General features: G+C 40.8%; 1 protein-coding gene across 1 annotated transcript; it reads left to right on the top strand.

The window, feature by feature from the left end:
• Positions 1-16,907: 16,907 nt before the first annotated feature.
• Positions 16,908-20,716, top strand: LOC129364387 (testis-expressed protein 9-like). The gene is made up of 8 exons (XM_055036975.1): positions 16,908-16,984; positions 18,091-18,136; positions 18,232-18,334; positions 18,661-18,752; positions 19,063-19,236; positions 19,365-19,442; positions 20,411-20,545; positions 20,625-20,716. Exons 2-8 carry the CDS (start codon positions 18,116-18,118, stop codon positions 20,697-20,699), a joined length of 678 nt encoding a protein of 225 aa, XP_054892950.1. The 5' UTR covers positions 16,908-16,984; positions 18,091-18,115; the 3' UTR covers positions 20,700-20,716.
• Positions 20,717-21,842: the final 1,126 nt, after the last annotated feature.

Here is a 21,842-nt window from a genome sequence, read left to right as displayed (position 1 = left end):
TCCTTCAACATCGCTCGCTTCAGACTCCGGACACCCGCCGGCCGGCCGGTCGGTCCGTCTGGAGGCTGCGCAGCCGAAACAGGCGCAGCAGCCCGGAGCCTGGCTGATGCGTGGATATAAATAAAAAAAAAAAAGGGAGCGCAGACAGCTGGAAAACAAACTAATCACTCCCTCCGGTGAGCCCTGCTCTGCTCTGCCCCGCACGTTGTGGGATTTGTCCGCATGTGCATGGAGAGTAGTAGCGGCCGGGGACGCGCATGCGCGGCGGCGAAGCCAGCATCAAAAACAAGCTGAGCTGTCAGCATAATGATTACTGATTCCTCTGACATGCTGTTGAAACTACATCAATGTTCGTGCACGATTATTGTGCTATTGATTACAAGAGGCCCAAATCACCCAATTTAATGGCTTTGCTTGTTTTCACGGACAGTTTGTGATCGGAACAAAATGTACCACAACAGCTGAAACTAAATAAGATCTAAATGCATATCCTTATTATGACTCATTGAAAACATTGAAATTGTTCGTGTTCACATATTTTGTTTGTTTGTGGTTAAAAGATTCCTCTTAGAAACGAGACCTTCTTTCAAGACACAACCTCAGTTTCCACTGATTGTCAGCAGTATTTACTGTCCATTTGGGTTCCCTTCACTTATCAGTCCTGCAGAAACACTTACAGACACACAAAAAAACCTGATGCCAAATGAAAATACATCTGAACATATGTTAAACAAAATATGATGTGTGTTATTCATAAGGCTTGTTTTAATAAAACATGAGAATCACCTTACACAGAAACACATTAGTCTGCCTTAACTTACACATAATGATGGTTGGAGTGATGATAAAATGTTTACATTGTGAAATATGTTACTTTGACTATTTTTTTGCTCATTGGTAGCAGATTACAATACACCAAAGACACTAAATACATTATTGTGCCTGCAGATATTTGTCAGATGAGAAGATATTGACATTCTTGTAGTTAAATGAAAACTGTGTCCTTGAAAAGTCTCTCATTTTGGGGTTTCTGGTCATTGTAAAACCCTCTGTGTTGAATCATGTACTATGCCCTCTGGTGGAGGGTTTAAGTACTGTGTTTGGTGAGCGTAAAATCATTTTTAAAACTTTACAATTAAATGAATGCTATTATCAAAGTTTGACATTTGTCTATTATAAGTTGTTCAAATTATCAATACGACAAAGGCACAATATCAACATTTAGTCAAACAACATTTGGAAAAGGTGGAATTTTATCGTTAACATTTACTTTATCATAATTGACGAAAAAAAGGGTGATGGTGTAGATTTTCAACAATTTATATATATTATTCTCCAGATTGTATGTACTTTTTAAATTCAAATGACCTTAATGACGGATAGAGACACCTGTGAAAAAGGCTGTATAACAAACTGCCATGATGAGTCATTAAGGGGCGGGGCTTAGAGCAGCTGCAGCATGCAGACGAAGAAAGAGAAAAAAGAGTGAAAAAGGAGTATAGTTACTTTCGCATTTTTTCGTTTAACCGGCTGTTGTTTATTGTTACCTTCCTTGATGTGTGTGCGGAAATACAAGTAAGTGATGTTAGCTGTTAATAATATTGTTTATTTAGCGGAGTATTTTAGTTTTACGCTTAATTAATAGCATGCTCTGTTCACGTGTACACTTTAGAGTTATACACGCGTGTATGTAGAAACGTGATGTTTAGAATCATTGAGAGTGCAGTTATTTAGTATGTGTGATGTTATTTCAGTCATGTTATACAGACACTGATGTTGTATTGTTGTTTATTTTCTAGAACCACACACAAAATTACCTAAATAAACGGCAAGTACGAGTTAAATCACCTGGAGTACGACTCTGCGTTCTTTGGAGTTCTGACCGACTCACCACAGTGTTCTGAATATTCACACCAGCAAGTTCAAGTTCTAATAATTTTTCAATGGTCCTTCGAGCCGGATGAGCAGAATACTGTTTTAAGATGCAGAACCCAGAGTCAAAGGCATTGGACACTCGACCCAAACGACGGATGTCAGTTCCTTCCTACCTGTCAGATTATGACCTAAGTGGACCTGGAGCTCACAGTAGATTCAGAACAGCAGCTGCAGGGGAATTGTCAGAGGAGCAAAGCGGACTAGTGCGTCCAACTGCCAGATCTCCATCACCACCCATTAGCCAGAGCTTCGACATGATGGATTTGAGGGATGATATGGAGCAAGAACGAGAGCTTTGTGAATCTATGGAGCAAGTCACTGGGGAGCAGCAGACCAGCCACGTTCCAGAGTTTAGTGCTGCTCTCGAAGAGATGCGCCAAGAAAACGCTGAGCTTCGTAAACAGTTTCAGAGCCTGATGGTTGCTTTACAGTCCCAGCCAGCAGCCCATCAGCCTCTGTTTCCACCTCCTCCACCTCAAAGTGTGTACAGCGGTGGTTATGGACCTTACCAACCCCATATCAATTCTCCAGCATACCAGCAGCTACAATATCCAACATTCAGCTCCCAAAGAAACCTGCGATTAGATTTCACTAATCCTAGAGTTTCCCAAACTGGTGGTCTGCCTCAGAGCCCGTATTATGCAGACACACCACAACAGAACGCACCTTCCTATTCACATAGAGAATCTTCATTTGTCCAAGTTCCCAGCTTTAATGAGCCACCAAGAGAAACCACATACAGGGGCCGAAGCCCACTATCCCCAGATTTATATCACCAGATCCCAGAGAGTTTGCACGCATGAAGATTGCCTTAGAGAATCTATTACCAGGCGATGCTACGGAAAGATACAAGTACCAGATCCTCACTGATCATCTCCAGTGTGAAGAAGCTTCACTTGTAGCAGACTCCTACTGCAACTCAAGGCAACCTTACACTGATACAATGTTGGCTCTCACGAAAATGTATGGACAGCCCCACAAGCTTGCAGTGCAACGGATTGCAGAGTTAATGGATGGTCCAAATATACGCTGTGGTGATGTGAAGAGCTTTCGTCTGTTTGCCCTCAACGTCCGGTCACTAGTAGGCATGTTGGAACAACTGGGGCAAAGAGGTCAAATCGAGTTAGCTTGTGGCTCTCATGTTTCAAGACTCTTAAGTAAACTTCCCTATGACTCAATGCCAGCTTTAAGATTTATCCATCCCCTGAGAGTAGCCATTCCTACCCTCATTGACTTTGCTGATTGGCTAGAATATGAGCTGGAAGTTCAGGAAGACAGCATGAAGCCCCCGAAGAGAGAGGAGTCGTTTAACAAGAAGCCTGATACCAAGCGCACTTCCAAACTCTCAAGTAAGACTGCTACTATCCTCCTAGGTACTGAGAAGGTCTCTGGATCAAATAGTGCAGCAGTACCACCTACACCTGGACATGTTGTTAACAAGTCCAAGGGATAGAGAAGGTTACGGCCTACTGTCCATATTGTGACAACGACAAGCACTTCCTGAACAACTGTTCCAATTTTAAGACCTTGAGCAAAGAACAGAAGGTGACATGGATTAAAGCGAATAATAAGTGTTGGCGTTGTGGACGTAACCACCAAGCGGCAAAGTGTACACTTAAAGCTCCCTGCAAAACCTGTGGTAGGACATCTGCTAGTGCTGCATGAGGTGAATGAGAGAGCAGAGGAAGAACAAGCATCAGTTCCACCTTCAGCAGAAAGTTGCCTTATTAACACTGCCAATAAAGTCATGTAGTTGACCGACCAGTTTACAACTGCAAGGTGCTCCTGAAGATCAGTAAGGTAGTCCTGAGGAATGGTGACAAGTCCCTTGAGACGTATGCAGTCTTAGACGATGGCTCTGAGCGGACAATTCTGCTTCAGCCTGCGGCCAAACAGTTGGGCCTTAGAGGAAGCAAAGAGATGTTAGCTCTTCGCACAGTCAGACAAGAAGTGGAGAAGCTCCACGGGCGGCTGTGTCGTTCACAATTTCCCCAGCAGCCAACCCTGACAAAGTGTACAGCATCCAGAATGCTTTTACAGCCGAGCACTGAGTTTAGCAGAGCATTCCCACCCAGTTGTCTCACTTCAGGAGAAGTATAAACATTTGTCAGGTTTGCCTCTCCCTCCTTAAACAGAGTCCGCCCTATGTTACTGATTGGTGCCGATTACACACACCTTATAACCCCTGTGGAGCCAATCAAACTGGGACCACCTGGTGGGCCGGCAGCAGTGAAGACTCTCCTCGGTTGGACACTACAGGGACCAGCACAAGCCATGGAATCCATCACGAATGTGAGTCACTGTCTCTTCACATCTACATCATCACCTACAGAGCTGCTCTCCTGTGTAGAGAAGTTATGGCAGATGGATGTGCTCCCTTACCGCAGTGAGAAGTTAGCAGTTAGGTCACGGCAAGATCACGAAGCAATCAGGCTCCTGCAAGAACAGACGGTGAGAGTCAATGTCGGTGGTGTTGAACGTTATGCCACACCCCTTCTTCGAATCAAGGACATGCCTCTACTGAACTCCACACCAGAAGCAGTGTTACCTCTCCTGAGAAGCACAGAGAAGCGCCTAGCCAAGTCGCCAGAACAAGCTGCTGCTTATCAGGTGGAGATTGAGAAGCTTGTAGAATCTGGCTATGTAGTGAAGTTGGTGGACCATCAATCCGACACCATTGGTGAAGCTTGGTATATACCCCATCACATGGTCCAAACATAATGGGAAGAACCGGGTGGTGTACAACTGTTCATTTCAACACCAAGGCTACAACCTAAATCAACTCCTTACCAGGTCCCACTCTCGGCCCTGCCCTGCTAGCGGTGCTCCTACGTTTCAGGGAACATGCTGTGGCCTTCAGCAGCGATATTCGTGGCATGTTCCACCAAGTGAGGCTCCTACCAGCAGATCGACCGTTGCTTCGGTTTCTGTGGCGGGACATGAACCGAGACAAGCCCCCTGATGTCTACGAGTGGCAAGTACTTCCATTTGGAACTACTTGCAGCCCTTGTTGCGCAACGTTCGCATTGCAGAAACATGTCATAGACCACAGCCAACCAGAAGAAGATGTTCGTGTTGCCATTAACAAGTCCTTCTACGTGGACAACTGCTTACAGAGTCTCACATGTCCAATAGCCGCCAAGACACTCATTAATAAACTGCACCACCTTCTGGCTGATGGGGGATTTGAGTTGAGGCAGTGGGCCAGTAACAATCCAGATGTCATCTGCCATCTTCCTCCAGACCTCAGGTCATCCAGTTGTGAGCTGTGGCTCAGTCAAGGTCAGTCCGACATCCAAGAGCCAGCCCTTGGGCTACACTGGAACTGTAAGTCTGACACCCTCACTTACAAACACAGACACATTGATTGCTCAGTGGCTACTATGAGGAACATCTATAGAGTTTTAGCTAGTCAGTATGATCCTCTTGGCTACATAGTGCCTTATACCACTCAAGCTAAAGTTATCGTACGCCACCTGTGGGAGAAACAGAGGGATTGGGATGACCCACAACTCCCTGAGGAGTTGCTGCAGAAGTGGCATGCATGGAAGCAGAGCTGGAACAGTTGCACAAGATCACCCTGCCTAGGTGCTACACCAGTCACAGACTAGACCAGCCCAACTGTATAAGAGATATCCATGTATTCTGTGATGCCTCTGAACAGGCATATGGATCAGTGGCTTATCTCAGAACAGAGAGTCCAGAAGGAGAAGTTGAGGTTGCCTTCCTTGCAGCTCGATCTCGGGTTGCTCCAAAGAAGCAACAATCTGTTCTGCGGTTAGAGTTATGTGCTGCTCTAACAGGTGCTCAGCTCTGCAAAGTCGTCAGCTCTGAGTTAACTCTTTCCATACGCAGCTGTACCTTTGTGGCCTGACTCAGCCACAGTCCTAACCTGGTTGGGTTCAGACTCCTGCAGATACAAGGTTTTTGTGGGCACTCGTGTGGCAGAAATACAAGAAATCACGGAAGCTTCAACTTGGAGGTATGTGCCCTCAAGAGACAACCAGCAGATGATATAACTCGTGGTCTCACCATCCAAGACATCTGCAAAGGCAGTAGATGGACAGATGGTCCGGAATTCCTGAAACTAGCTCCAGGTTACTGGCCTGACCCACCTCCTCCACTCCAGAGTAATGCTGAAGATGAGCTGAAACGACAAGCTGTTTGTCTAACTGTGTCAGCTCCAGTGTTCCAGATCCACGCCAGCACCAAACTTGGGACAGCTACTTGGAGGCCATTGTACATCACCTTCATGGGGCGGCTGACCTCAGCCACCCTATTACTGCTGATTCCTACGCTGCTGCTGAAATAGAAGCTCTACAACGAGCCCAAAGGGAATCATTCTTGGAAGAAATCACCCAGTTAACGGCTGGTAAACCTATTGCCAAATCTAGTCGTCTTCTTTACTTGCACCTGAGTTTGATGAGAAAACAGGGCTCATCAGAGTAGGAGGCCGTCTACGCAGGAATCCTGACCTGGCAATAGATGAAGTTGACCCCATTGTTCTGGACCCAAGACATGCTCTGACCCAACTCATTATACAAGATTATGATAGGAAGCTCCAACATCCTGGGCCAGAAAGGGTGTTCGCTGAGATCAGAAGGAGATATTGGGTGCTACGGGGACGTGAAGCAGTACGCCGCCATCAGAGATCCTGCGTTGAGTGCAAGAGGTGGAAAGGTCAACCTAACCCACCCCGGATGGCGGATCTCCCTCCAGCCAGACTGCGTCTATTCAAGCCGGCATTTTATTCCACGGGGGTGGATTGTTTTGGGCCATACACTATCAAGATCCGACGCATTCATGAAAAAAGGTGGGGACTACTGTTTAAATGTCTAACAACAAGAGCAGTGCATCTTGATTTGATCCCCAGTATGGACACAGATGCTTTCTTGATGGCTCTGAGACGCTTTATAGCCAGGCGTGGGAAACCGAAGGAGATCCTCTGTGACCAGGGGACAAATTTCCGAGGAGGAGAACGTGAGCTGCAGGAAGCATTTCAAGCCCTTCAACCTGACCTCAAAGAGCAGCTAGCTTGTGTTAAGAATTATAAAGTGAAGAACTTGATCTTAGCTCGTTAATTAATTCTTAGTCCCGAATTCCTGTGTCTGTGTAAGTGTGCAGAGAGAAAAGAGCAATCATACGACGTCAGACTTCAGATATTCAGAGTTTTATCCAGAAAAATCAAGCAAGAAGAATGTTACAATAAGCATCTCACCTAGAATATCAAAGTCCAAGACATTACAGAACAGAGACAAAGAACTGAGTAAAAAAAGACAGAAGATGCATCCTCCGGGAAAACTCTCACCCAGCACAAAGAGATTCCAACTTCTGCTGTAAACCAAATCATTTTATAGAATGCGTAATCTCATCATTTAAATATATGCATTAGGAGGTGTGTTCTTTTCCTTTGTGTGGGCTGTCTCAATGTTAATTTTATTACCTCCTGCTAAAGAGCCCCAAAAGCAGATATACGGCAAACCCTTCTCGTATCAGCCGCTGTCCAGTTTGATATATGATTGCAGCTGCAGCGCTATCTGTGCCTCAAACTGTTTTCACAAGAAAGTAGTTTGTATTTTTAACCAAGCTTGCACACAATGTAATGCTAAATAATGACTATAAGTTTGGATCTAATAAGTAACTAATTAAAAACATGCTTAAAGAAATATAGTTAATTCTAATATAGATAAAATTATTTATAAAAAGTTTTAAGATCCTAGTGAACTTTTGAACCATGCTAAGGAATTTGTTAATTGCCTGGCAGACAGACTCTGTCTAAAGAGATTCTAGGCCTGTCTTTCCTGTAGAATCCTCCCTAAGAATTTATATAAGTTCAGAGATTCAGCAGTTGTTTTAGTTTGGATTTTTATCTAAATTTATGTGAATGTAGAGTGTACTTTAACTTTCTATGGTATATTTCATATGTATCAAAACTATCCTGTGCAGTATTGTGCTAATTTAAAATATTATTTCAACATTCCCCCTTTTGATCTCTTTAAAAAAGAGATCACCTAAAGTATGACCATACTTACCTGGGAGCAAACGCATAAGGATTTAGAAAGATTAACATTCCCCTGACAAACAAAACCCCAAAAAATAACAAGACTTGATCCCCCAGTCACATCAAAAAGAAGAAAAACATACATCACATAACATCAATACAAAATCACAAAAACACAAAAAACTTCCTGTCACCTAAAAGCAGTAAAAAACATTCAACTATGCACTAAAATAACAACAGTAAAACCAACAACATGAAAAACACAACAATGCTGTGAAGAGAAAAATAACACCAATACATACAGTCACACACTTATATTAAACAATAATGTCTTACTTCTTTATGTTGCTTCGTGTCCATCGATTGTTCCTGAAAGATATAAAATCTTTGGTGAAGAAAAATTAAAAAGACTGGAGAAAAAATAGGAAGAAATGTTCGCAAGAGTTCGCAATAATCGGCAACTCCTTTCTTCTTGATCCCGACAGTTTTAGCAGGCGTCCATCCTGAATATGCGAAGCTCACTGAATATTGGATTATTATGCCAACACCGTGAGTGTAATTGAGGGATTTCATCCTCTCATTCAATCAGAGAAAACCCAAAAAGGATTATTATGCCTGTTTTGGGCCTCAAAACGTTGAACTCCAGGAACCAGAACCTATAGCAGGAATAAATCTGCTATACTCCTGGCCCTGAGTGTTGCTCCTCCTCTGGGTCTGATGTGAAGTGAAGATCCTCTGCTGGCCCCATCAGAACCAGGTCTCTCATCACACCATCAGTCGGAGCGGCTCGGACGTCCTCCATGACTTGGTAGAGCTCAGTGAAGCAGGATTCAGACCACTGCCGTTTTGATGACCTTCAGCCTCACCCAGGTGTATCCTGATGCAGATCTCGTCTCCGACCTCTCCTGTGACCCCTGGTACTCCACAAAACTCCGCTGCTATTAACTGTAACTCATCAAAAAAAATCTTTTATGAGATAAATGTACAGGGTTACCTGTCCATTTGGGAGTTCTGACGGCTGGCCCTGGAAATCTTCTTCTGATCTCATGCTCGTACGAAGAGAAAAGCCCTGTAAATTTATTAATGGACATCCTAATAGACAACAAAGCAACAGGCAATATAACAGGCACTGCAACTACCCCATTAAAATTTTGTCTGTGCACAGATTTTAGCCAATTTTGTATTTTATTCCATTCAATCCCCACGTTTGCCTGCAACGTATGGATAATATATTGTACCAAAAATAAAATGATTCAAACCCAGGATTTTGTTCCACTTCCTGGAGATCCTGATACCTGAAATGTGCATCAACCTACCTCATTAGTTCCTGGAATCCATCACTGGAATCTAATAAGTAATCAAATCCTTGTGACAGTTAATTGTACTCCTTGTATATAAAAAATCCTGAGAAATGGTTTCAAAACCCCTCAATACCTACCTGTGAAAACCTACCTGTGTCGTTCCACGTGTTACCTGGAAAAACATTAATTCTAATATTTTCGGGGAGAATCACCTTATCAACCTGACCTGTGACGGTTTCTCTTATGACTCGGGCCACCACACACAAAAATGATGGGCCAAGGCCAGAGATTACTATAGTGACATTTATTTTCTATTAGTTCAGTGTATCAAAAAAATTAAGCAATTAAGCACTTACTTGTAACTCAAATAAACTATTAAAGTATAATACAAGAATATAATAAATAAATTTGTAATTAAAATACACTCCAAAGAAATCCTGGGAAAATGTCTGACTGAAATAGATTGAAAGCCTGCCAACCAAGAAACACACATGTGCACCCACAATGAACCGTCTCCGTTTAAGCTGCAAAAATAAGTTATTGATGTGCATATTTGTATATATGTGCGGGCTGGATGGCACATACTCTTTAATTAGATGTCATCTCATGATGGGTCTGCTTGCCTTCCACATAGGTAGTTCTTCTGGCAAAAACTCTGTTGATGTTGAATGATTTTACCACGTGGTTCTGCTCCACCTATTCAATCGCAATACTTACCATTTACAAACTTTTATAGCTAAGCATCAACAGTCCTTGCATAAATCACCACAGAAGCAATGCTTTCTCCAGTTCTCTCATTTCAATCTCATGTTTTACTGGAGAATTATCTGCTCTCCCCCTTTTTCTGAAACAGAACTGCAAAGAACGTCAGTTATGTTATAGAAAAATCCAAATTAAACGGCAAATTATAATGAGGTATAGCCAAATGTGCAGCAGCAGATAGCAGGAGATTATCAACACCCTAAACCAAATTCACATCTACTGAAAAATAGACAACTAGCCAAGTACCATTACAAAACCCAAGTAAACATTCCTAAATGAAAAACAAACGTCTGTGGGAGAAGTACATACACGGATATTCACCTTGTGTAAGGAAAAGAAAACACATCTCTACAACCCTGGCAAGAGAAAAACTAAATAAAGCGCTATCAAAATCAACATAAAAATATAAGTCAGAGAGGAACCCAAAGTACTGACCGGCACTACAAGGTTAACAAAGTCAAAACAGTCTTCTACAAATCATGTGTCCTGCCAGTTGTCCTATCTTCCTGTCTCCAGAAATTGCTGTAAATCAAATGGGAGGAGAGGTTGTAAAACCAAATGTGATTGGTGTGACGTCAAACAGACTGTGATAACGAGGGAGCAAAAGACGTCCCAAAACCAGTGTTTACACAGACAATTCTTGTTTGTTATATTTTATACGTGTCAGTCGATGGAGAGAAAAAATAGAGGAGGAGAAACTATAATGTTCAAATTCAAAACATATAAAAGGCATTTTACCACACCATCTAAGTCCTGAACTGTATTGCTGTGTTACAGAACCAAAGAAACATGTGTTTACTGCTTTGTCCTGCATGTTAAACCAATTGTACCATAGTCAGACCAACTGCGGCAGCAACACTCTCTGGTGCCACAAAATAACCTGAGAAACTACTGTCCAGCCCCTGCCAACTAAATGTTCCCTCAACTTGCTCCTGATACCATTCAGACTGGTTATATCCTAAAAACAGAATGACATGAGACAGGTCAGACTTCTGCCCGTAGGTGTAAGTGCCTGGGTCGAGGGTTTCCAGAAGGGTGTTCCTCCAGCGGCTGCAGCAAAAACAGTTCAGCAGTGCAAGCCGCAGAATATACAGTCACAGCAGAATGCATGTCGAAGGCATCACAGTGTTCATAGAGGTGGCTCCAGCATCCACCAAAAATGACAACAAATGTCCAGTTACTCATGCTGATCAGGAGTTTCCCATCAATCCCTCCTCCACAAGTCTCTGTGGGGTGTGTTCATAAACTGAACTGTGAGGTCAAAGTCCACCATGTCCTGAGACCATTGCAGCATATGGGGGTGTGCAGGAAGCAGGACACACAACACATCGTCTTTCAGCAGATGATGACGGCCCATGGGGACACTGCAGAGCTCAATGTCCCTCCTCGCCACGGCAATGACAAGTGTTGAAGCGCACACTCGTCCTCCATCCACCCCTTTACCTGACACCTGACCATCCGGGCATCTGCCTGCGACCGCCATGCCAACCTGAAACTGCAGTCTGCCAATTCGGAGCCAAGTACATACGGGGACCAGAGCGTGTGGCTGCAACAGGAGCCTGAGTGAAAAATAGACAGTGTAAGAGCAGCAGCCACCATGGCCACACCCACAAGTGATATTTTGTTTGTTTATGCACTGAATACCAAGCATCCACTAACTGGAGCTGAAGCAATCGCTAGTGAAGTCCCCCTTTTCCACCAGTTACTCTCCATAGACTGAAACATATGCAAATTATGCAACAAATTATTCCCCATTAATCATCATCACCACCAGTCAAATCTGAATTTTTTTTTTTTGTTATCAAATATAGACACGGAGGGAGGAACAACAGGCAGCACATCCAGTCGAAAATGCTCCTACAAATTATAATAAAAATATAGTTTATAGTTTCTCCGAAAAAACAATATCCTTCCACAACTCTATGGCCTCATATAAAAACATATAGGGATGTATGTAAATGTCCTACAAAAATTTAGAAATAACACCCGGAGCGGCAAAAGAGAAAATAAATTCCCCAGGTCCGCATCTAAAACAGCCAAAACCAAGTAAAAATGTGTGTGGTCAGTGAAAAAAAATGGAAGGTTTAGCGCTTAATGCAAAATCATAAATATTTAGTGGAGGTGAACCTAAAAAAGGGCCTGTAATTCCCCCTGATCAATTGTAAATCCCTCATAAGTAAATAAAGACATTAATCCACAACACAGCACCAGTATTAAAGTCCAAAAGACAAACTTTCTTATTTGAACGGAACAACACCAAAACAAAGTTTCACATTTGTTCTCCAGAGGTGACTGATAATCAGCATGACAAAGGAGACACGTCTAAGAAACGGACAGCCTAATAGTCTGACAGCCAAGAGTCTAATATTTTAGTCATCATACAATTACTTTCATTTGTTTCTCATTCATTAGATTTGCAATATGACACCGCACCAGACTATGACGTGTGAAACTAGGCCCTGCGAAACAAGACCACCCACTAATTTAACTTCCAAATGTTTGTGCACAGATGCTGAAAGCTGCTTCCCTCTCTTGGTTCTGGCTCTGCAAAATCAGAACCAGAACCAGAACCATAGTCTGGAAAATTGATACAACAGCAGATCTTCAGATGTATTGTGGTGCTAAACCAGTCAGTGATATGTAAACTAACAACAGTGTTGTAAAATATATTCTTTGAGCCAGGGAGCCAGTGAAGGGATTTTAATACTGGTGTAATGTAATCCAATCCTATCCATAGACAATCACACCTCCCTTTTTTTTTTTTTTTTTTTTCTGTTAAGAGGCGGAACTAGGCAAAACACTTGTAATCCGATCTATACAAATCAACAGGCTTAATTCTAATCACCATAAAAAAGCTACCAACAACACATTTACTTAGCAAACATTTATGCAGGAGAGAGAAAAAACAAAAAACAAAAAATGACCCTGCAAACTGGGTCTACCTGTAAACTCTAATCAACAACTAAAATATAGGCCAGCACTGCAGAGAATGGAGTAGACTGAGGTGCGACAAAACCTCAGACACCGCTTTTAATTTAGCATTATTACTACAAACCGGTTCCCCATAAAAAGTCAAAATAACAATCATTGTATAAAGAAGTGTTCAATGCCTGGCCAACTCACCAAAACGGGTCCACAACTTTCTTTCCTGAGTCGCCTCCTGTAAACTCACAGACGCAGCTGTCCAGGGAAAAAAATCAGCCTGCAGTTGTTCTACAGACACAATGTGTAACAACCAACGACCTGCCTACGTGTAACAGACAATCAAAATGACAACATCACTTTATTGACGAACTACATCTGCCATGACAACTGTAAAGCGAGCCGGAGTCACATCAAACGTAACAAGCCAACTGCTGAATTAAATGCTAACGTAGCTCCGTACATGCGCCTGTACTGTAAGCCACGAGACAGAAGCAGAGTAACAAGCTAACACGTCATTATTAAAATCAACCGCCATATAAGCACATAGCCTGATAAAAATTATATCATCAGTATTATTAATATTATTAATATTAGAGAGTATTATTCTTATAATTAGTTCTCAAATAGTATATAAGCACAAACCGCGGCAAAATAACACAACACTCACTCAGCAGCTGCAAACGCCGTCTCCCATACACACAATAACATACAGAGAGCCGTAAACACACACAGACAACTGCGACACACACACGACCACCGCACAACGAACACACAGACAAACAACGGCTCAGTCACTCCGACACACAAACAGATAACGTACTGACATAAACACAAAGACAAAAACACAAAGACACGAAGACACGCCGGCGAAACAACACAGACAGACAAAAAACACCGAAAACACACGAACAGACAAGGTGGTCAACACACAGGAAAAAATCAAAATAACGTCAACACACAGAGACAAACGAGGAAAATTAAGAAAGATAAGAAAGCAAAAGGAAAGTCCCTATTGTTATCGATAACAGAAGAGTTTAATTCTTTGGGGCCCCAATGTCTCTTGCACTTCACTGCACATCACTTTCATTTTCAGCACTAGTTGCTGCGGAAGGAGACCGTCTCCCAATTTAGCATAAGTCCTTTCAAGCTCGGGCAATAGCTTAAGTGATTCAACTTTTAAATCTGGAGGTCCTTTCGATCCAGAACAAAACTGGAACGTGGTGATACAACCGTAGCCAATTCTCATAAGCCCTGCGAATAATCAGCTGCTTTCGGAGCGAACCAAAACTCCAAGGTCGATTCAAACCTTTTCCTGTCTCACACCCCATCACACAGGCTTCGTTTAAGTGTAGTAAAATCTCAGGTCGAGCCAACCTAGCTAAATCCACACTCCGTCGAGTGTGGTTGAGGCGCGCCACTGCCAACTACGGGTGTGTAACCAGCTTATCTAATGGTTCAGTAGAATAAGAAGAAACAAAACAACACAAAGAGATCACACACTAACCAAGATCAGTCCGCGGGGATAGCCGCGCTGCAGATCACTCCGCAACGTTCCAGCTGCGCTCCACAGGCTAACACAAACAAACAAGTCTCCACTGCAACACACACAGAGACACAGAGAAAAAGGACCGGACGAAGCACCCAATTGTTAAGAATTATAAAGTGAAGAACTTGATCTTAGCTCGTTAATTAATTCTTAGTCCCGAATTCCTGTGTCTGTGTAAGTGTGCAGAGAGAAAAGAGCAATCATACGACGTCAGACTTCAGATATTCAGAGTTTTATCCAGAGAAAATCAATGCAAGAAGAATGTTACAATAAGCATCTCACCTAGAATATCAAAAGTCCAAGACATTACAGAACAGAGACAAAGAACTGAGTAAAAAAGACAGAAGATGCATCCTCCGGGAAAACTCTCACCCAGCACAAAGAGATTCCAACTTCTGCTGTAAACCAAATCATTTTATAGAATGCGTAATCTCATCATTTAAATATATGCATTAGGAGGTGTGTTCTTTTCCTTTGTGTGGGCTGTCTCAATGTTAATTTTATTACCTCCTGCTAAAGAGCCCCAAAAGCAGATATACGGCAAACCCTTCTCGTATCAGCCGCTGTCCAGTTTGATATATGATTGCAGCTGCAGCGCTATCTGTGCCTCAAACTGTTTTCACAAGAAAGTAGTTTGTATTTTTAACCAAGCTTGCACACAATGTAATGCTAAATAATGACTATAAGTTTGGATCTAATAAGTAACTAATTAAAAACATGCTTAAAGAAATATAGTTAATTCTAATATAGATAAAATTATTTATAAAAAGTTTAAGATCCTAGTGAACTTTTGAACCATGCTAAGGAATTTGTTAATTGCCTGGCAGACAGACTCTGTCTAAAGAGATTCTAGGCCTGTCTTTCCTGTAGAATCCTCCCTAAGAATTTATATAAGTTCAGAGATTCAGCAGTTGTTTTAGTTTGGATTTTTATCTAAATTTATGTGAATGTAGAGTGTACTTTAACTTTCTATGGTATATTTCATATGTATCAAAACTATCCTGTGCAGTATTGTGCTAATTTAAAATATTATTTCAACACTTGCCAGCAAATCAAGTTCATTTTCAATCCTCCTGGTTCCCCACACTTTGGAGGTTGCTGGGAACGTGAAATTCGCTCGCTAAAGACTGCTCTTCAAGTCATCATCGGAGCCCAAACCGTCTCTGAAGAGGTGCTGCACACCGTTCTGATTGAAATTGAGGGGATACTTAATTCAAAACCCCTAGGTTACATCTCTTCTGAAGTAGCAGACCCTGACCCGGTGACCCCCAACTATCTTCTCATGGGACGGCGGGATGCTTCGCTGCCGCAAGTAATCTATGACAGCCCAGAGATTCTTGGGCGGAGAAGATGGAGGCACAGCCAGATTCTAGCCGACCATTTCTGGCAGAACTTTCTGAAGTACTACCTGCCAGGACTCCAAGCCCGCCAGAAGTGGCAGACTGAATCAGCAAATCTACAAGTAGGAGATGTGGTCATGATCGTGGACAACCAGCTTCCGCGAGCCCTCTGGCCTGGGGTAAAGTCTCTCAAGTTTTCCTGGGCCAGACACCCGGATCAGATCAGCTGATCAGAAGGGACGAACCTATGTTCGACCCGTGGCAAGGCTGGTCAGCCTACCTACCCTGCCTAATGATGATTAACCACCTCCTTTTATTCAGCCTTTTTTTGATATTCGTATTCACAGGTGAATACGGGGGCGGCTGTGAAAAAGGCTGTATAACAAACTGCCATGATGAGTCATTAAGGGCGGGGCTTAGAGCAGCTGCAGCATGCAGACGAAGAAAGAGAGAAAAAAGAGTGAAAAAGGAGTATAGTTACTTTCGCATTTGTTCGTTTAACCGGCTGTTGTTTATTGTTACCTTCCTTGATGTGTGTGCGTGGAAATACAAGTAAGTGATGTTAGCTGTTAATAATATTGTTTATTTAGCTGAGTATTTTAGTTTTACGCTTAATTAATAGCATGCTCTGTTCACGTGCACACTTTAGAATTATACACGCGTGTATGTAGAAACGTGATGTTTAGAATCATTGAGAGTGCAGTTATTTAGTATGTGTGATGTTATTTCAGTCATGTTATACAGACACTGATGTTGTATTGTTGTTTATTTTCTAGAACCACACACAAAATTACCTAAATAAACGGCAAGTACGAGTTAAATCACCCTGGAGTACGACTCTGCGTTCTTTGGAGTTCTGACCGACTCACCACAGTGTTCTGAATATTCACACCAGCAAGTTCAAGTTCTAATAATTTTTCAACACCTGTTTCAAGATTAACTCAATAGGACCATTTTCGCCACATTTCGCCGCATCACATTTCGCGCATTTCGCCACATTTCGCCACATTTCGCCGCATTACATTTCGCCGCATTTCGCCACATTTCGCCACATGCTCTTTAGGGGCTTCCTTACTTTGGGAGTCATTGCTAGGCAACTGGAATTGCGTCTTCAGAGGTGTGAAACAGCGGGGATAGAAGTTGTAATTAAACCATTAACGCCGTCGTTTAGCGGGTAAGTGATGCTTAGATTGTTATGCTAATGCCGAGAGAAACACGTTTGAGCTTGAAGAAAGGTTTTATAAATCGTGTTCGGAGGTGGACCGACTCAGTCGTTGTGATTTAAAACGCGCCACCATGCCGAGGTGTTACTGCCGCGTCCTCCTTGTCAGGAGAGATGTTTTCTGTTAGTTTCTGATTTTCAATCGGTAACTGCAGTTCCGACAAAACGCGGATAATCGATCAGCTTGAGATCAGAAAGAGTCAAGTGTATTTCGACAGGCTCCTACTGATGAAGAGATACATTCAGTAAAGGCATTAAAACTCTCAACTCACCCTTAGCTGAAGCTGAGCGACAGCTTTTTCATTCATCATAATCTTGTAATTTCTTCATTTTTTTTCTTTTGTTGGACCTAAAACTATTATTTCTGTTCTGTGCGTCATCGAAAAAAAAAAACAAAAACAAAACAAAACTAGGCCACAAGGATAACCAGTACTGGCCTGAGAGGGCCTGAAATGTCTGTTTTGCTCATGTCAGTTTTTTGTAATGTGTTTGACTGTGTCCCGTCTTACAAAATAAAATATAATATTAGCTCTTGTTTTTAAAGCTGCACTTGCATCCGGGAATAAATCGAAAGACTGATTAACTTACAAATCTCTCTGTAACAAATTAATAATACTTTTTTTTTTCCTGCTGGTACTTGCTATAAATTGTGAACTGTATCCATACTTAATGTGCTTTTCTTTCTGCTGTGTCAGTCAGGCTGTTGGAAGTCAAAACAGCAGAGCTACTAAAACAAACAGAGTGCATTATGGTTATGAATATATTTCCTTTGACTCATGTGGCAAGTTTATTGAAACTTATAGACCTAAGTTAGCCTGTTGATGGAGAAAAATGGGAAATCAATCAGGCTATCTTTCAAAGGTCAAACAGATTTATATGGGTTTTAGATGGAGGAGACAGAAGTCCAGTCACAGCCTCTATTCAACATGCTGCTCTTGAACATGGAAGATAAACAGCTCCGGTTAAGAACCGCCAGAAAAGGCCGTCCATGCAGACAGATACACGTCTTCACTGTTCATTCAAAGTTAATCTGTTCATCTCCAACTTCTCTGCTGCAGGATTTCTAAGTCCCAAGCAAGAACCATGCAGGATCCTGGAAAGAAGGTATCAGTCCAGATATTTTCCTGGATAAAACTGTGAGTATTCTGGAGATAACTTTTGTTGAGGCCAAACATGTGATTTATTTTTGTAATCCTTAGAATTTGGCCAATAGAAGGGCGTCAGTAACAACAAAATACACGGATTCTGACCAAGAGGAAAAGGAGGAGAAAATCAATGGTTTTGTTCAGAAAAAGGGTGCAGGTAATTTACTAAATGCTGAAAATTTGAGTCAACTTAATAATTTGTTAATATGAAATAATATTAATTAATAAACGGTCTTAAATGATTTGATTCACACACACACACACACACGCACACACACACACACACATATATATATATATATATTTATATATAATTTTTTTTATTTTTTTTTTTTGGGGGGGTGGGGGTATATTTCCCGAAAATATACCAACAATGGTCTCTTAGCCTGTTTATGCAACTGTGTGGTTTATTAAAACACACAGTATATTTTGAAATACATAATAAACTTAATATTTGTGATTTATTGAAAGTTTACTTTACAGCTCTTTCTGACCATGAAACTCGGACTTTAAGAACCAAGCTACACATTGTGCAAGAAGAACTTGATCTGCTTTGCAATGAATATCATAGTAAGGTAGAGTTATAAATCTAAACAACTCCCATGTAGTTCAAACATATTTTGCTTTTCTGGAACTTTATTTTATTAAAACTATCAACATGTTTTCATTCTTCATTTTAAAAGCCCTATAATTTCCCAAAATATACCAACAATGGTCTCTTAGCCTGTTTATGCAACAGAATTTAAAATTTAAATGTATCTAAATATCAAGATAATAAATATAAAAATGTAAATACAACAATTTTTTTACAATTTTAAATCTAAATATTTATGAAGTCTGAATGGTTTTGGCCTGACTTTACACATGTACATTTTCCTCTTTCAGAATGATGAATTTGACAAGCTATTTGAAACAAATAGGAAGCTGGGCAGTGATCGAGCCAGACTGCAGAAGACCATTAATGTCCAGAAAATACAAATCGAGGAACAAAAAGCTACAATCAAAGAGCTTGCCCAAAAATGTCATAATCTTCATCTGGAAGTGTATGAGTTAAGCAAGGTTTGTGTCACTGGTAACTGAAGCATGAGCTTGAAACATTTTTTTAAGGTTAAAAATGCTTTTAGTAATGACAATAATGTTAAATAGTTACCTATTTACCGTAATAAATAACACATTGTTTCTCTAAGCTGATTAGGGGATATGATGAGGAAGTGGAGAAGATGAACTCCCAACTGACTGCAGCCAATCTGGCAAGGAAGAAGAAGGTCTGTTGAATTTATTTCAATACTTCATATTAAATACAACAGACTAAAGATAGGAAACACAATAGTGTTAGGATAGTGTCCTATTCTAAAGATAGGACACTTGGAATTAGGAGAAAAAAATAAAATTGCATTAGAAAGTTGAATAGTTGTCAAACGAGGAACTAAAATAAACCGAGGAGAGTACTTTAAAAGTAGAGCGAGTAAAGGTTTCCAGACTCTAGTGAAGATTGTTTATCCAAATGGGGAGTTCAGTTTAATAATGATATTTTTACATTGTGTGTAAAAATATTGTGTGTGTAAACAGTTATTAGGCAAGTGAGTGTTTTAACCAAATTCTAATTTTTGGTCATATTTTGCAAGCTGAAAAAAGTGCAATCTGTTCAGACTTTTTCAGCTCAGCAGGTGATGAGTATCTGTGTGAGGTTGGGTTTCAGGAGGTCAATACCTGCTATCAAAGCGTGCATAATGATTAGGCAGGTTCTTTTCTTAAGGCAAAATGGGCCAAACAATAGATTTAACTGATCTGAAATGTCAAAAATTACCAAAAATCTATCAGATGGATGCAGCACTCTTGAAATTGCTGAGATATTGGGGTATGATCATAGATCCGTCAAACATTTGGCTGTAAATAATCAACAAAAACGTGTTGTGAACAAAGAAACCTGACCCGTATTGAACAAGGAGCACGGCTCTACATGACATTACCAGGAGGTGACCCTGAACCCATCTGAGTGATGTTTTAATACAAATCAGAAGTCTTTATCTTTAAATAGATCGAGAACCAGTAGAACAGCTTCACCTAACAGCCAGAAACAATCATGGGGGAGTGATTGAATTCACTCTATATTTCTGTATATGCAATGTTTTTTTTTGTAAAGTCATAAGACCACATTTATTGTGACTTAGATCAATGCAAATAAACTGAACTCAACTTAATTTAATCATTTTGATTTCTTGTGTTGATCCAGATCCTGAGCAGTGAAGAAAATCTAACGATAGAAAATCTGCTGGCTGAGAACAAAAACCTTAAGAAGCAAAAATATGATCTTATTTTGGGTTTCAAGAAGCAAACCAAGCTGATCGACATTCTGAAAAGACAGATAGTGAGTATTTAAATTTTACTGTTGTAATCAGTGTGGTTTGTTCCATATTTAAAAACATTACGCCACTTTTTGTGTGCAGATGCACCTTGAGGCATCAAAGCTGCTGTCCTTCACGGAGGAGGAGTTCATCAAGGCCATGCTGGAGACAGAATAAATATGATCCTCACTGTCCTTCTGACTTCTTAAAAAGTCATTTCTTCATGTTATGGGGCAACACTGTAAATATAATCCTGTGTTAAACAACCCCAGTTTGACGTTGCATTGATTAATATTTTGTTCACTTATTCACTCAGAAGGTTTTTTTTGAAACATATTAAGGAGCATTAAGTTTTTATGCTCCACTGCTCTGAAACACTGAGTTCCTTTTTAGACAAAGGAACTCAGCCCACAAATAAGCTCTAAATATGTGGGCTAAAAACCCCACAATTTCAGAGATTACTTTGATTAGTAGTAGACTTTTGATGACTTTTGAGAAATTTGCTGTTTATTGTTTGCTACATACTTTGAACAGGCTTGTTGATGAAATGTGCAATATCAATAATCTGGTCTTAATTTAAGCGACTTCTTTTGTTGTTCTCTGGTTTTCACTGTGAAATGTTCACACCAGATTAGGCTGTAAAGTTTTGAGAAGAAATTCTCACACAACAAACAAAACAACAATGAATAATTTCCAGACTTTGTCTACCTTTAATGTGACATTTATACTACACAATTCACCCGAACAAGTAATGGAGAAAAGTACAAAAATGAAAAAATAACCTAGTTGCACAAATGTATTCACTTTGTTGAAACAGCTTTTGGATGAAATTTCAGCATCTGTTCTTCACTGTTAGTGGCCTATCAGCATGTGTGTACCATGTAAAAGTTTTTTTTTTTTTTCTAAGTCTACAGATGTCCAAAGTCCTCTTCATGTGATTCTACAGACTTTTTTTTATCTCTTGGTTGAATTCAAATTATTCATTTAAAAAAGTAAAATTTAGAAAATTAGAACTGAATATCTCCTACTGTGAGCGAAAACAGTATGACACCAGATTGGCCCTCCAAGTAATATCTCAGATGATTGATATATCATGACACCGGGTCGATCGGGTTGTCGGTGTTATGCAGCACACATTTTTTGCAATACACCAAATGGGGGAAGAAGAAAAAACAATGACAAAGGTGAAGGATGTGGAAAAAAGGAATACATATTGTTCTTATTATCTTATCTCTTATGAGGTACCACAACACCCCTCCCCAGTCAGTGTTTCACGTTTTAACTGTTATATTCAATTACATTCAATTCAAAAATATTTTT

The sequence above is a fragment of the Poeciliopsis prolifica genome, unplaced genomic scaffold, assembly GCF_027474105.1.
Source record: "Poeciliopsis prolifica strain line A6 unplaced genomic scaffold, Auburn_PproV2 SCAFFOLD011, whole genome shotgun sequence".
NCBI lineage: Eukaryota > Metazoa > Chordata > Actinopteri > Cyprinodontiformes > Poeciliidae > Poeciliopsis > Poeciliopsis prolifica.
This window is presented reverse-complemented; position numbering and strand designations above follow the sequence as displayed.

Coding starts and splice junctions, on each gene's coding strand:
- LOC129364387 (XM_055036975.1), top strand. CDS start 18,116: ATGCAGGATCCTGGAAAGAAG. Junction 18,753..19,062: donor GCAATGAATATCATAGTAAG/GTAGAGTTATAA, acceptor TTCCTCTTTCAG/AATGATGAATTTGACAAGCT. Junction 19,443..20,410: donor ATCTGGCAAGGAAGAAGAAG/GTCTGTTGAATT, acceptor GTGTTGATCCAG/ATCCTGAGCAGTGAAGAAAA.